The sequence below is a fragment of the Eubalaena glacialis genome, chromosome 1 (assembly GCF_028564815.1).
Source record: "Eubalaena glacialis isolate mEubGla1 chromosome 1, mEubGla1.1.hap2.+ XY, whole genome shotgun sequence".
Classification (NCBI taxonomy): domain Eukaryota; kingdom Metazoa; phylum Chordata; class Mammalia; order Artiodactyla; family Balaenidae; genus Eubalaena; species Eubalaena glacialis.
This window is the reverse complement of record NC_083716.1, coordinates 238,796,221-238,810,107: the sequence shown is the minus strand read 5'-3', so window position 1 is coordinate 238,810,107 and position 13,887 is coordinate 238,796,221. Positions and strand designations below refer to the sequence as shown.

The following is a 13,887-nucleotide window of genomic DNA, read 5'->3' as shown; positions in this document are numbered from 1 at the left end:
TCGACTAAACATGGCGACACAGCCCCGCTGGCTTTGGAGACCCTGGGAGAGGGCAGGAGCCACCCACCTGTCAGCAGGGCCACCTCGGGCAGGTGCCCCGTTGCAGGAGCCAGCCTCTCCGGGCAGCCGAGAGCTGGCGTGTCAGTTCACCTGCTGTTTCTCCTGGTCAGACACCCTGATCTGGGGTCATAGTCTGCCTGAGTGATGTTTAGATGTTGTTCAGGTGCCAGGGAACAGACACTCAGGTGGCCTGGGATGGGTTTGTTATACCCTTTTGCCCATGGAACCGGGGAAAAATGGTAAACTATCTAAACCAACAATTTGTAAAAGAAAAAATACTGGGACTTCCCTGGTGGCTCAGTGGTTAAGAATCTGCCTGCCAATGCAGGGGACACGGGTTCTAGCCCTGGTCCGGGAAGATCCCACATGCCGTGGAGCAACTAAGCCCGTGAGCCACAACTACTGAGCGCGTGTGCCACAACTGCTGAAGCCCGCGTGCCCTAGAGCCCGTGCTCTGCAACAAGAGAAGCCACCGCAATGAGAAGCCCACGCACCGCAACGAAGAGTAGCCGCCGCTCGCCGCAACTAGAGAAAGCCCGCGCGCAGCAACAAAGACCCAACGCAGCCAAAAATAAATAAATAAATAAAAATCAATCAAAACTCATTAAAAAAAAATACTTATGGTTGGAATACAAAGGAATACAGAAGGAAAAACGTTTACCTTCCTGGGTTTTGCATGAGGAGGTTGCTTTCAAACACAGATTCAAACAAGACCCTGTCCCGTCAACATAGATTCTTAATTTAAAAACTTAGTCCAGGCACGGGTGCGGCCAAACTGCCCTTTTCCTATGCAGCTGGTAGCAAAACCTTTCCAGAAGTTCATGGAAAGATTTTGGCGATGTGCATCAGGATTTTTTAAAGTGTTCATGCCCTCTTTGTGTATAAAATCTGTGCTTTAAGAGAACTTTAAGATGGTTTGATCCCTAGGGACCACTGATCCTCACACCCCGGTTCTGGGGGCTGTCGGGGCGTGGCCTGCTCTTCCAGGACGCTCTGGAGCCACCAGAACCCTGGCCCCTTCCTCAGCCGGACCTGGGCCCCTCTGAGCGCGTTCGTGCCGGGGCTACTCTCGTGTACGGCCTGGACCTGGGTGTCCGGGGACCGGATGATGGAAGGCCTCTGCCCTGAAGCCCAAGCTTAGAGCAGGCCCGGCGGGCTGCAGGGAGGCGGTTCCGGGCCGGCCGGCCTCCGTCAGTCACTCAACGGCCCTCTCCCCTCCCCTCTGCTCCCCTGCCCTCTGCTGCCTCTCCCCCTGTGTTCTCTTCAGACCGCTATCTTGCAGGCCTGGGAGCGCTGCCGCTGCACGCGCAGCCCCTGGTGGGGGCGGAGCGCGTGTCCCCGTCGGTGCACAAGCTGCGGCAGCACCGCCCGCTGGGCCGCACGCAGTCGGCGCCGCTGCCCCAGAGCGCGCAGGCGCTGCAGCACCTGGTGGTCCAGCAGCAGCACCAGCAGTTCCTGGAGAAGCACAAGCAGCAGTTCCAGCAGCCGCAGCTGCACCTCAGCAAGGTGAGACGCGGGCCGCGGCGCGCGGCGGGGCGGGGGCTGCGGGGCGGCCGGGGCGGGCTGTGCGGCGGGGCGGGGACTGCGGTGCGGCCGGGGCGGGCTGTGCGTGCGAAGCGCCTCTTTCCCGGGCGGTTTATGCTACGTGCCCCGCACGGTCTCTGGGGTCTCTTAAGGGCACTTAACCCTCTTAAGCAGACCCGCAGCAGAGAGTCCCCAGCGGAGGCACGGGGCCCCCAAAGCACGGGCTCCGAGCCCCCGGCACGCGTGCCCTGCCCGCCTGTTGAAGCAGCCTCGTCGGAAGGGCTCCCGCCCGGAGGTCTGCATCCCTCCAAGGTCTGGACGGTCGCTCCCGGCCCCCTTTCAACAGGAAGCTGCGGCAAGGTTAGCGCGGCCCTGCTGGTCATGGAAGCAGAGGAGCAGCAATTCTGAGTGGCTTGTTTCAAATGCTCACGTTCGAAGTGAAGCCTCTTTCTGTCAGAGAAGGAGACGAGCCACTTCGGAACGTGGTCCAGCGGTTCCTCCGAAGGTTAAACACGGAGCGACCACGTTGCCTGGCAGCTCGGGGGCATCTGTCCGGGAGAACTCAGGGCGAGGGCCTGGCCACGAGCACTCACGGCAGCGCTGCTCCGGCTGGGTGGGCAGGGGGCAGCCACGTGCCCATCGCACGGTGCGTGGTAAACAGAGCGTGGCACGTCCGTACGGTGGGACGTTGCTCAGCCACAAAGAGGAAAGAAGCGCTGACCCAGGCCACACGTGGGTAAACCCTGAAAACGTGGTGCTGAGTGAAAAAGGCCAGGCACAAAAGACTAAACACATGGTGTGTGATTCCATTCACGTGAAACGTCCAGAACAGGCAGATCCGTAGACAGAAAGTAGGTTGGTGGTCACCAGGGGCTGGGGGTGCGACGTTTCTTTATGACAGCGTGGAAACGTTCCAAAAGCAGGTTACGGTGACAGTTGCATAACTCTGTAAATATACTAAAACCCACTGTGTTATACAATTTAAAGGGCGTGAATTTTATGCTATGTGAATTACATCTTAATAAAGCTGTTAAAAAAAAATAAGAGGATGAGGTGATAGGAGGCAACTTTGGGGATTTTCTGAAGGAAACGTGAGAACGCTGGCGGATTGGGGGCAGCGAGACCTGATTACGGACGTGTCTACTTCCCATGAAAGCTCACCCGTCATTTCCCCTTTGCGGGTGGGTCACCTGTGCTCCACTTGTCAGATGCGCTTAGGCCTCTGTCTGCTTCCCTGGGGGACGGAAGGGTCAGGGAGGGGAGGGGCCTAGGGAGGAGGGAAGCGTCATGTGTCTAGGTGCCCAGCAGGTGAGGTGCCCGGCAGGTGGGACGTGCCCGGCAGGTGGGACGTGCCTGGCAGGTGGGACGTGCCCGGCAGGTGCAAGGTGGAGAGGGGAGGAGGGACCCCGCCCTCTGCAGGGATGAGGCCAGATGCTCAGGGCAGGCCAAGCCCAGGCCCCTGCTGCCCACCAGGCGCTGGGACACAGGCTCACCAGCCCCGCCCCAGAGCCCCCTTGGCTGCGCGAGCTTTCCTACCAGACAGCACAGGGCGGTGTCAGGAGTGGGAGGGGCCGCTGAAGCCAGCCCCCCACTCGGGCAGGAAAGGCACCTGATCAGGGTGGGCGAGCGGGGCACCACCAAGTGTCAAAGCGTCAAAGGCACTTCACGTCACCTTTCTAATACCGACCGCTTCTTAATTGTACTACATCATTAACGGAGTGACGGGTAGGAGGTTTTAGGAAGACAGGAAACACCTGTTCACGTGTGGTGCATTCTTCACAGAGTGATTTAGCAGCTGGCTGACCCCCTGGATTTTGTTCTGTGATTGACTTGCCATAGCGAACGACAGGTGACTGAAGTGTTTGTACGCTGTTCTCCTGGGATGTGCAGGGAGCTGACAGTCGTATCTAGTACCACCAGCTCCCGCCAGCACTGACATTTCTGCCCTTCATCTTGGGGGGCTCGTACCCCGACGGCCCCCGAGCCAGCTCCCTGCAGCCCTGGCCAGCGTGCACCGGGATTGCAGCCATTCCTTGCGTGCTTCCCTGCTTGTTCAGCCTCCATTGTGAATATGAAAACTGGGCCTCGTTTGCTTGGGTGTCTAATTGTGAGTGTGTCCAATGACCTTTAAATACTGGCCCGCTCACCGGTTAGGTTTGGGCCCTGAACTCGAGTCTGGCTTTTAGAAGCTTCTTGTTATGAACATGGGTTACGTCCGTTCTCGTTTAATTGAGGAGAGGGCGCTCCCAAGATCCTGAAGGCCTTTGGGAGACGAAGAGCTGATCCATTTGTCCCATCTGCTGTTGCATCACCGCCGTTTCCGCTGTCGCACTCGCCCGCGGTGAGCCTCGCGTCCTCTCACGGAGCCAGATCTGCTGGGTGACCGGCCCGGCCTGTGGGTGCAGAGCTGCGTTTCACAGACGGACAGGGAGAGAAACAGACCTCTGTCTGTGGCCGTGGCCCAAGGAGACTGGCTGCACACACACCGGTGTCACTGCTGAGAGAAGACCCCTGGCGGGTGTGTGGCAGGCCCCTCGGCGTCACAGGGAGGCCGCCACGTGGGGACAGCCCTCCCAGCTGGGCCCTCGCAGCTCCTCCCGACCCCCCCCCAGACGCCCCCCCAAGTGTGGAGTTCCCCCCCCCCCGCCCCGAGAGGTGCTGCATCCTGCCAGGCCCTGCCAGGATGGGCTGCAGGGATGGGGGTCGTGCCCCTGGGATCCCTGACAGTGAAGCTTCAGGGGGAAGGGAGGGGACACTCCTCACCCAGGCAGACCTGGGAGGCGAGGGCGGGTGTGCCCGGGCTGGGGGCAGGAGCCCCACCACACGGGGCAGAGGACGCACGTGGAAACCTCTGAGGCTTGCGCATCCAGCCCTTGAACACTTATGCCCGTCATTCATGGAAAGAAGTAGAACACAGCCCACAGACCTCGCGCTGACGTCCACAGGCAACACGTTCACACCACCCCAACCCCTGATGGCCCGGCTCCACGCCGACGGACACACGCCCGGCCCGAGGGCCCCGTGGAGGCACCGCCCACGTCTCTCCTGAGGGGACAGCCCTTCTCCACCTCCAGGGCAGTTTACAGAGTACATGGATTCTCCCGAAATGTCAGCCTCGTACGGGACACCTGAAGACAAATTTTCACCTGTAGCTGGACCCAAATCAGACCAAAAAGGCCACGAGTGGCATTACTGGAACAACGAAGGAAACTTAAATATAGGTCAACAGGACCACACACAGTTACTAAGTTCACACGTAACACACAGTGGGTACGGGTACTGAATTCATCTGTAGGACACAGCAGATACGGCAGATACGGTTGCTAAGCCCCTCCCTCAAAGCGCCACGGTGGACGGTTTCCCCGGGGTTCCGGGGAGACCGTCGTGCTGACACGTCTGCCAACTGGGTCCGGCAGCCCGACAGCCCGCGGTGGGTCAGCAGAAGGACAGGCGGCCTCTGCCTGTTTCCATGGCGTGCCGACTGTTGATGTCCAGGCAAAGGGCATGCGGAGTGTCTTACACTGTTCTCGAAACCGTCCTGTAGTTTTGGAGTTGAAAGGAAAGTGCTGGAAGAAAGCGAGGACTGAGCTTCTGTGCACTGAGCGCGCCTTCCCGTGGCTGCTCTCCTTTCCTCCTCGGTGATCAGGCTCTCAGCTTCGTCACAACCCGCTTTCCTCCCGGACGACGAGGACCCTCTGCTCTTCGGTCGCCGCTCCCGGGGCCTCCACCTCCTCTGCGTCCCCGGATGTACTTACCCACTCAGAGGCCGCCTGCCGTAGGGCCCGGAGCAGGCCTGGCGTCCTCAGGACCAGGCGCAGCTTCCGGGTGACCCCCCTGCAGGCCACCCTCGGGCCACGGCACTGCGGCCTCCCTCCTTCTCCAGGTCCCCTGCAGGGGCCCCGCCCTCCCCCTCGGCCTCCCCTGCGGGAGCCTCTCTCCTGCTCTGTCTGCCCACGTGGCCTCCCCACCTCCCCCGAAGTACCCGCCCCCCGGCCCTCAGCCGCCCGGGCTCCCTCCGCGAGCCTGGCCTGGAGCATCTGTGCTCCCCGCTTCCGTTTTCCATCTGCCCAGCCCTCCCCTCACTGCGCCAGGACCCACCTCCCTGCTGACCTTCGGCCCCCTCCTGGCTGAGTGCCCAAGGGTTATTTCCCTGCAGGCAGTCCCCTGACCCTTTGGGATCTTGCCACGGAGCGGAGAGGAGGTTGCCACCCGCTCTGAGAGCACCTGCCTCCTGGACCTTCGTCTGGAGGGTGAAGTCCATGGTGTTGGGAGCCCCCATCCCTGTGCCCTCCCCCTGCTGTCCACGCCCCCATCCCTGTCCCCGTGTCCCTCTCCCTGACCTCCACCCCTCTGTCCATTGTTGCCAATTCTTTCACACCCTCGCCCTCCAGCGCGTCACAAGGGGCCTTGGCCGCTCCCATATCCATCCTGGCTGCCGTCCCCCCTTCCTGTTTCCCTCCCCATCCCTCTGCCTTGGCGTCCTCTCACGGGGTCTGTTCCCCAGCCACCTTCTCAGGCCCCACACTCAGTAAACCTCCCATAAACCCCACCCTGTTACCTGTCAGACTCTGCGCCAGGCCCTGGGGGACAGCAGAAACGGGAGAGCTTTGACCCCGTGGATCCTAAAGCCGAGGCTTATAATGCCATTTGCTGAGGTTTCGAGGCGCCTGCGGACCTGCGGGGGCCCGGGAGAGGCCCAGCGCCCTCTTCCGGCAGAGACGGGTCCTCCCTGCCTCATCCCCCCCCCCAGTCGAGGGGCAGGTAGGGGGGCAGTCACAGTCTGGCCCCGAGTGGACTCTGTCCAGGCACGAAGCTCATCGTGGGGCCTCGCGGGCTCCAGGTGTGTGGGAAGCAGATGGGATTGACAAATCTCAAAATCATCAAAAACAGGCTTTCAAAACACTTTTTTTTTTTTGATGAACCACTGTGAGAAATCTGTCGAAGCACCTGGATGTAAGGTTGGCGGATTGTTTACTGGAAATAGAGCTTTGAGCCTGTCTGCCAGCCAGCACCCTCCCGCCCCGGCTTTCTCTCCACTCACCCCCTTGCCTTCTGCTGAAGTGGCGCTGACCTGCTCCCGGAGCCCTGGCCGCCTTGTTCCGGCTGGAATGGAGCTTTCTGATGAGAAGCTGCCATGGGCGGATGTAAAGAAAGGGCCTGGGGTCCCCATGGCTTGGCTTTCATAGGTTGCTTTCCTTTACAGTGTTCATTACAAACAACTTAAGGGATGATCACATAAAATAAACCCCTAGCCCAGTCGAAATTCTATTTTCTCAGCAAAGTAAGGCAGGTGCTGAGGAGGGCATCTATAGCTCAGTCTTCCTCTGGGGCTGGGCCCTGGTACCCACCGGGTACAGCTGACCCCTGGCTGGTTACAAGCTAATGGAATACCAGCACTGGCACAGTGTCCCGACTCCATCCCTCGTGGGCCAGGCTTCACTGCATCCGGGTGTGGGTGAGGGTACAGGCGGCTCTGTAAGGACTTTTTAAAATACAAACGCCCAGGACGAGAAAACGTTAGGCTTCCTTGAAGACCTCGGTTTCCTTCTAGAAACAGAGTCCGGAGTGGTGGCAAGATTCGTTCTCCCCTGCAGGGCAGATCTCTCGCACGGCAGGGACCTAAACAGGGGCTTTCGAGAGCTTCGCGTCTCCTTAAAGCCCCGACACCAGTCACATCTGCCCCATTGACTCCTTTCCCACAGCGAATGGACAGACCATGCATGGAGAGCGACCTTCAGACTTGGGGCTTTGAAATTTGGGGCATGTTCTTTCACAGTTTACAGAAAGTCAAGCAGTTCAGTTATTAATGTGCTCTGAGACATTCCTTGTGCCCGAGTCCCCGCGTCAGAGGAGGGGTCCCCGCATCAGAGGAGGGGTCCTCGCGTCAGAGGAGGGGTCCCCGCGTCAGAGGAGGGGTCCCCGCGTCTGCTCCTCTTTCTCAGCTTCTTCCCGGCTCACCACGTCCCCTCAGACCTGGGACGGCCGAGACCTCTGTGCCCCCAGCACCTGTCTGTCTTCTGGCCCCCGTGCCCGGGGCGGCAGCCTCATCACCCGAGACCCAGGGCGCCATCCTGGACGGCCCTCCCTCTGCGGTGTCCCAGGCCTGGAGATGCTGCTCCCTTGCTGCTGCATGGCCCTGGCCTTTCCCCACGTCATGGCGGCTAGGGCAGGCCCTTGTCCTCCTAGGCCCTGGCGGGCCAGCCGACCACAGCGCCTACTGGGATGTGCGCCTGCTGGTCCCCCGCATGCCAGGCCAGGTCCCCGCCTCGTCCCCGTCAGGCCAGGCCCTTGCTGTCTCGTGGCCCCCAGTGTGCTTTGATGCTGGCCTTGCCCACTTTCCACTTTGACCCTCCCACTCCCTGGACGGCTCATTCACTTACCCAGTCGTTCAGGCGAACGTTTAATGAAAAATTACCGCGTGCCCCGTGGGTAAGTCAGCAGTGGCCCCTACCCTCACCTGAACTGCAGGCTGCAGGTCAGGCGGCTGTGTAAACGGCAGCTGCAGAGCTGCAGTGACTCCTGTGGCTGGAAGAGCCTGGGGGTGTGGACGCAGGTGAGCATCACCCAGCCTCCACCCGGAAGGCCAAAGGACGCCTCCCGGAGAAGACTGGAGGCCTAAGGGGTGTCGAGGCGTCAGCCCAGGGGGGTCCGGGAGGGAGGGAAGCCGTGGGGAGCCTGTCGGGAGGAAACCGCAGTGATGTCTGGACGGCCATGGCGTGGCTGGAGGGGACGGTGGCAGGTCAAGGGGGGAGGCTGAGCAGGGCCGGATGGCAGAGGAGCAAAGTAAGGACGAGAGGAAGAGTTTCAGGGGCTTAGGCAGGGTGGTGGCACGTTGAGAGCCCACTGTCGCTGCCACACGGAGGTGGACAGGAGAGGGGCCTCAGAAGGCCGTGGCTGTGATCTAGCAGGAGACGCAGCTTGCCCGGTGCAGGACGGGAGCAGAGCGTGAGGACGGGGAGAAGCGTGCTCTCCAGAGACGTGAGATGGGCAGTGCTGGGCAGACACGGAAGGGGGAGGGCCAGCGAGAGCCGGTGCTCTGGGTGTCCGTGTTCAGCCGAGATGCGTACCAGGCCATCGGGTGGTCGGTCTGGAAATGAGGAGCAAGGCCTGGGCTGGGCACCTGCGCCTGGGAGTCACCAGCACGTGGAACCTTCAGCAGGGAAAGGACCGCCTTGCTGAAGAGCGTGGTGTGCCGGGCAGCAGGCCCAGGGCAGACCGGACAGCGAGGAGTGAGTGGGCGCAGGGTCAGGGAAGACCAGGGAGCCACGTGTGCCCCGTCGAGGGCTGGCAGGCAGGGTCATCACGGCATCTGGGACGCGCATGTTCTTGAGGTGGCAGGGGAGGGGGCACGGGCGGGGCTTCTCCCGGCAGCTGTGACCGTGAAGGAAGGAGGCCTCCCTCTTCACGCCCAGGTGTGGACGTGGGTCCACACCTGTGACTTGCATTGGGCTTCGCTGTGCCTGGCACACAGGTGCGTAAGAGCAGGTACCAAACTCCGGGCTGTGTCCTTTCTCAGCACCTCGGACAGCGCCCGGCACCCGCGTGTATGCGTGCGTGTGTGCGCGTGTGCGTGTGAGAGAGGGAGATGCCTCCGCCCAGGGTAACAGCGCCCTCCCAGGTTGGCCCCTGTGCTTCCGAGGTGTGGGCCTCGTGACCAGCCTGTTCCTGTGCCGCGATCTCACTCACCCCACGTCACGCCGAGCTCCACCCCTTACCTCTGCGTTGCAGATGATCCCCAAAGCGAGCGAGCCGGCCCGGCAGCCCGAGAGCCACCCCGAGGAGACAGAGGAGGAGCTGCTTGAGCACCAGGCCCTCCTGGAGGAGCCCTTCCCAGACCGGCTCCCGGGGCAGACGCAGGCGCACGCGTCGGCCGGGGTGCAGGTGAAGCAGGAGCCCATCGAGAGCGACGAGGAGGAGGTGGGGCCGGGCCAGCGGCGGCCCACTGAGCAGGAGCTGCTGTTCCGACAGGTGACACCGCAGAGCAGGGGAGAAGCGGGCGCAAGGGCCGCCGGGGCCCGGGGGCGGCGCCCTCCAGGGGGAGTCTACGGGCGTCTTCCTCCACGCCCGCCTGCCCAGGTCCCCGTCTTTCCCTGGCGATGCGGGAGGGGCGTCTGTGTCACGGCGGTCACACCCAGAGACACTGGCCCTTTGCCCACTGTGGGTGCTCGTGCGCCTGCTTTCTGGCTAAGCACAGGCCCTGAACTCCTTAGGGATGGTTTTCCTTCAGGTTCATAGGCTGTAGATGAACACAGACCCAAGTGTTGGTGGGATCAGCGTAAACGTGGGAGAGGGAGGCTGATTTATTAACTGATCGAAAAGGTAGGTAGCATCTGATCAGGAGCCAGGACCTTGGGGGCCAAGAAGGCACTAGTGACCAGCCTTACAGATCCAGAAAAGCAGCCTGGCCCAGGTGTCCAGAGCAGGTGAGGTTCCCTGGCACTGACACGCAATGAACCAACTCATAAGACTGATGACTAAATCTGAGGAATGATTCATTGACTTTGAGTGAAAAGTAAAACTGCCAGGTCAAGAAAACACTAGCGCGGCCGGCCAGCAAGTCGGAAACCCCGTGTTAGAAGCCCGAGTGCCACAAGGGAGCTGTCCTGTTCCTGATGAGCTGGGCCCAGGGCATCTGAGGAGTGGGATCTAATATCTAATCGTGTCCTTCATCGATGGTGGAGCTCAACACCCGAGGTGCAGGGCCCCGGCTCGCCCACCCCCTCCTTGCTGGGCCTGGTGCCGGCTGCCCAGCCAAGCTCCTCCTCTGGCCCGACAGCCCAGGCCAGGCGCCTCTGTGGCTCGTCTGCCCTCCCCGGGGGCATCTGGAATGGGGCGGGAGGTGACACACGGGATTAGCGCATAGGTTTCTCTGGAGACCCCGCACAGGCAGCAGGTCAGCCCTCTCTGCCGGCTCCACGCGCCAGGGCAGGCACCGCAGGTGGCCGGCGCTGTGTTGCTTTTGTTGTTATTTCTCATTCGGAGGGCAGCCGGTCTCCTGTCTCGGGCCACAGCCTCAGCGCTAAACACCGCTCTGCAAAGTGCACTGGAACTGAAAACAGGGAAGTCACAGCAGGAGGAAGCCACCGTCCTTTGTGCTGTGCAGACTCCTGCAGGTGACGGGGCCTGAGCTGGGGCCTTGTTCCCGTGCTGGGGGGCGTGGGCCTCGCACATTCTTGAAGGAAGCCAGCCTCTTATTATAACTGGAATTCAGCCTGCTGTTCGTACGCTGGTATGAAATTGGAAGGCGTTTCGACAATTTTTTAGGGCCAGTGTCTTGTCAATGATAAAGTGGCCAGCGTTTACTTAGGAAAGTTATCCTCGTTGTACTCCAAGCCTGAGACAGTTATCAGAAACGCTTACTCTCTGTGTGCTTTGGAGGACCGCAAGCAGAACCCCTCTCGGGGGACCTGGTGCGCACGCAGCAACGTGCAGATGTCGGCCTAAGACGGGCACCGCGTTCTGCAAGCGGCTCGTGTCTGGAGAGACCGGGAGCCCCATCGGCAGAAGGGGAGGCGGCGCCTGGGAGGGGCGGCCCCTGGGGGGCTGCCTGCTCCTCACTCACCTTAGGGAGGGGCTCCGGGCTCTCTCCTCGGCACTCTGCTTCCTAAAGGCAGGAGGTCAGGAGCCCGGACGGAGGCCGCCCCGTGGCCGCAGCACAGCCGTGGGCCCTCGTCCAGGGGGGCTGCTGCTCACCGGGGCCTGCTCTTCCCAAAGGACAGCATTTCCCCTGGGAACGGAGGCAGGGCTGGCCGTGGAGCCCGCAGTCGCCCAGGAGCCCTGCTTTCTCCAGCACCGGGGCCTCTGAATAGGGTGTCCTGCCCTTCCCTCCGTGGCCGCCCAGGGAGGAAGCCCCCCGCTCCCCGCGCTTCTGGCAGGGGCTGGGCGGCCGCCCGCACCGCCGGCACCTCCACCTCTCCCCTGACTCCACCCCAGACGCAGCACCCCGCCTCCCCGTGGGCCCAGCCGCTCGCTCCCACCCAGCCCACGGTCCCCGTGGCGTCTCCCTGTGTGTGCTTCTCCGCTGGCTAAGAGTCCAGAGCAGGGAAGGGGTGATGGGAGGCCTGTCCAGCTTCAGCCGAGGGGCTGCGGCCTCCCTGCTTCCGAGCCCTAGAGCCTCATCCGGCGGGGGCCCTTTGGTTGCAAACTTCCTGCTTTAGGACCTTTTGGCATTCTCTCACAGAAGCCCGTTCTTCACATGAAACGTAACTTTGGTGAAAAAGAAGTTTTTAAAGTGTGTGTTTAACTCACCCACTTTTACTCTGGTTATTTTTGGCTAAAGTGGGGTCCGGGGGGTTGCCCTCTGGGTCCAGGCCTCGGAGAGGTGCACCCACACCCCCCTGGCCCTGACGCCCAGACCGCTGGGCCCTGGCCGTCTCTGCCTCAGCCGTCCTTTCCGTCCTGGCGTGAGGACGTGTGAGACCAGGAGAGGGAAGAGGTCGGGGATGGAGAAGAAGTCACATTTCCGGCCGTGATGTGCTTTTCACCCAAGTTTCTGGCGTGCAGACCAAGTGCTCCTGGTCGAAACCAGCCCCGGCCAGGAGCGCTGCTGAGCCCCGCCGGCGTGGCTTCCCGGGCCAGTCTCTGTCTTCACACCTCCGAGCCCCGCCCCGAGCACCCTCGGCCCGGCCGCCCCTGCCTCCCTGGGTGCCACCTCCTCCGGGACCCCCCGCGGCCCCCAGGCTGGGCCGGGCCTCCCTGTCAGCCCTGACCAGGCTCGTCGGGCGTCGCCGCTGACGGTCTGTCTTCCCACGGGGATGTCCAGTCTGGTCGGGGCCAGCACAGGCTGTCCACCCAGTGCCGCCCGGGGGCCAAGGGCCGGGTGGATGCGTGACTTGGGAGAAGGGGACACACGTAGCCCTCCAGCCAGGGGCAGGAGCTGCCTGGAAGCAACAAAAATGGCTCTTGTCTCCTCTCCCCCAGCAAGCCCTCCTCCTGGAGCAGCAACGGGTCCACCAGCTGAGGAGCTACCAGGCGTCGATGGAGGCGGCCGGCATCCCCGTGTCCTTCGGCGGCCACCGACCTCTGTCCCGGGCGCAGTCCTCCCCCGCGTCCGCCACCTTCCCCATGTCTGTGCAGGAGCCCCCGACCAAGCCGCGGTTCACCACAGGTAATGTGGGGCCGGGGGACGGGGCTGCGGCCCGGGCAGACGTGAGGGGGCGGGAGGCGCCACTGCGGGACCTGCGCGGGCCAGAGGGTGAGGCTCAGCACCCCCCCCGGCCACCTGCAGGGCTCACGCCCGCTCACACCTGGCCCGACCTTCGCCCTCGGCTTAGCCCGGGCTGGGGGCACCGGATGGAGCACTCCCTGGGGCTCCCCTCACCCCATTCTGTGACCCTGGGGCTCTGTCCTGAGCCCAGAAGCCCACCTTCTCTTCCCCGGAGAATCATAGTCTCCAGAGAACAGCCCGTCCGCGGGCCTGCACGGGCCGGATGGCTTCCCGTCCACGGTCAGCAGGGTAGTGACCTTGCCCTTTCTCATCCTTCCCGACCTGGAACTGAGCGCTCGGCCAGGGCCTCGCCTGTGAGGCCCGGGTGACCCCGTGGAGTGTTTGCGCGCCGAGTGAGAGCAGGGCTCGGCCAGCCCTGGACGCTCGCTCTCTGCACTGAGCTGTCCTCCGTGTGCAGCCGACAGCAGGTTTTCCACCTGTGCTGCCTCACCCCACCCGCCCCGCCCCGCCGGGGAGAAGTCTGCGGGCAGGACCCTCTGTCCCCGCCTGAAAGGCGCTCCCCGCAAGTCAGGGCTGAGAACTGTAGCCAAGTGACGCGTCCACCAGGGTCTGAGGCACTGGCCTCGCTGTCGGGCCGAGGCTGCTCCCAGGGCAGCCTCCACCCTGCCCCACCCCGCCTGGGACGGAGGTCGGCCGGGATAGCGCATCACACTGTTCTCATCTGACTCACTGGATATTTCTTCTTAGTGGCGTGTTAAGGTGAAGTTATCTAAATACACAACAGTTTCATCCTCCTGCAAACAGTTCTCATAAAACGCCCTGTTTTTCTGCACACTGGGATGTGCAGACATGGCCGTGTTCTCTCTGTCAGGTCTCAGAAGGGTGCTGATCGCATTCAGAGGAAAGTTTCGTAGTCAGTATCCAGAAGTTAAATGCTTGCTTTTCAGAAAGAAAACCAGAAAACTGCAAGTATCACAAAGAGAATCAGCAGGTGACTCTTTTTAGAAGTGTGAGTCCTTGGCCATTGGCTGAGGTAGGGCCATTGTTAGAAGGGCGCAGCTCCCATGACAGACCCCAGGACCACAGTGGAAACGCTCCCATGTCAGATGTGCCCCCTGGGCGGTCAGCGGTCCCGC

General features: G+C 62.1%; 1 protein-coding gene across 5 annotated transcripts in view; it reads left to right on the top strand.

The window, feature by feature from the left end:
• Positions 1–13,887, top strand: part of HDAC4 (histone deacetylase 4) — a 242,482-nt gene that overhangs the window by 181,803 nt on the left and 46,792 nt on the right. For 2 of the 5 annotated variants that reach the window (XM_061189010.1, XM_061189002.1), the window contains exons 11-13: positions 1,343–1,566; positions 9,313–9,552; positions 12,505–12,691. In XM_061189010.1, coding sequence (XP_061044993.1) covers positions 1,343–1,566; positions 9,313–9,552; positions 12,505–12,691 — 651 coding nt within the window. Of the gene's footprint in view, positions 1–1,327; positions 1,567–9,312; positions 9,553–12,504; positions 12,692–13,887 lie in introns of all 5 variants that reach the window. The other 3 variants (XM_061189006.1, XM_061188997.1, XM_061189016.1) reach the window with 2 other exon arrangements.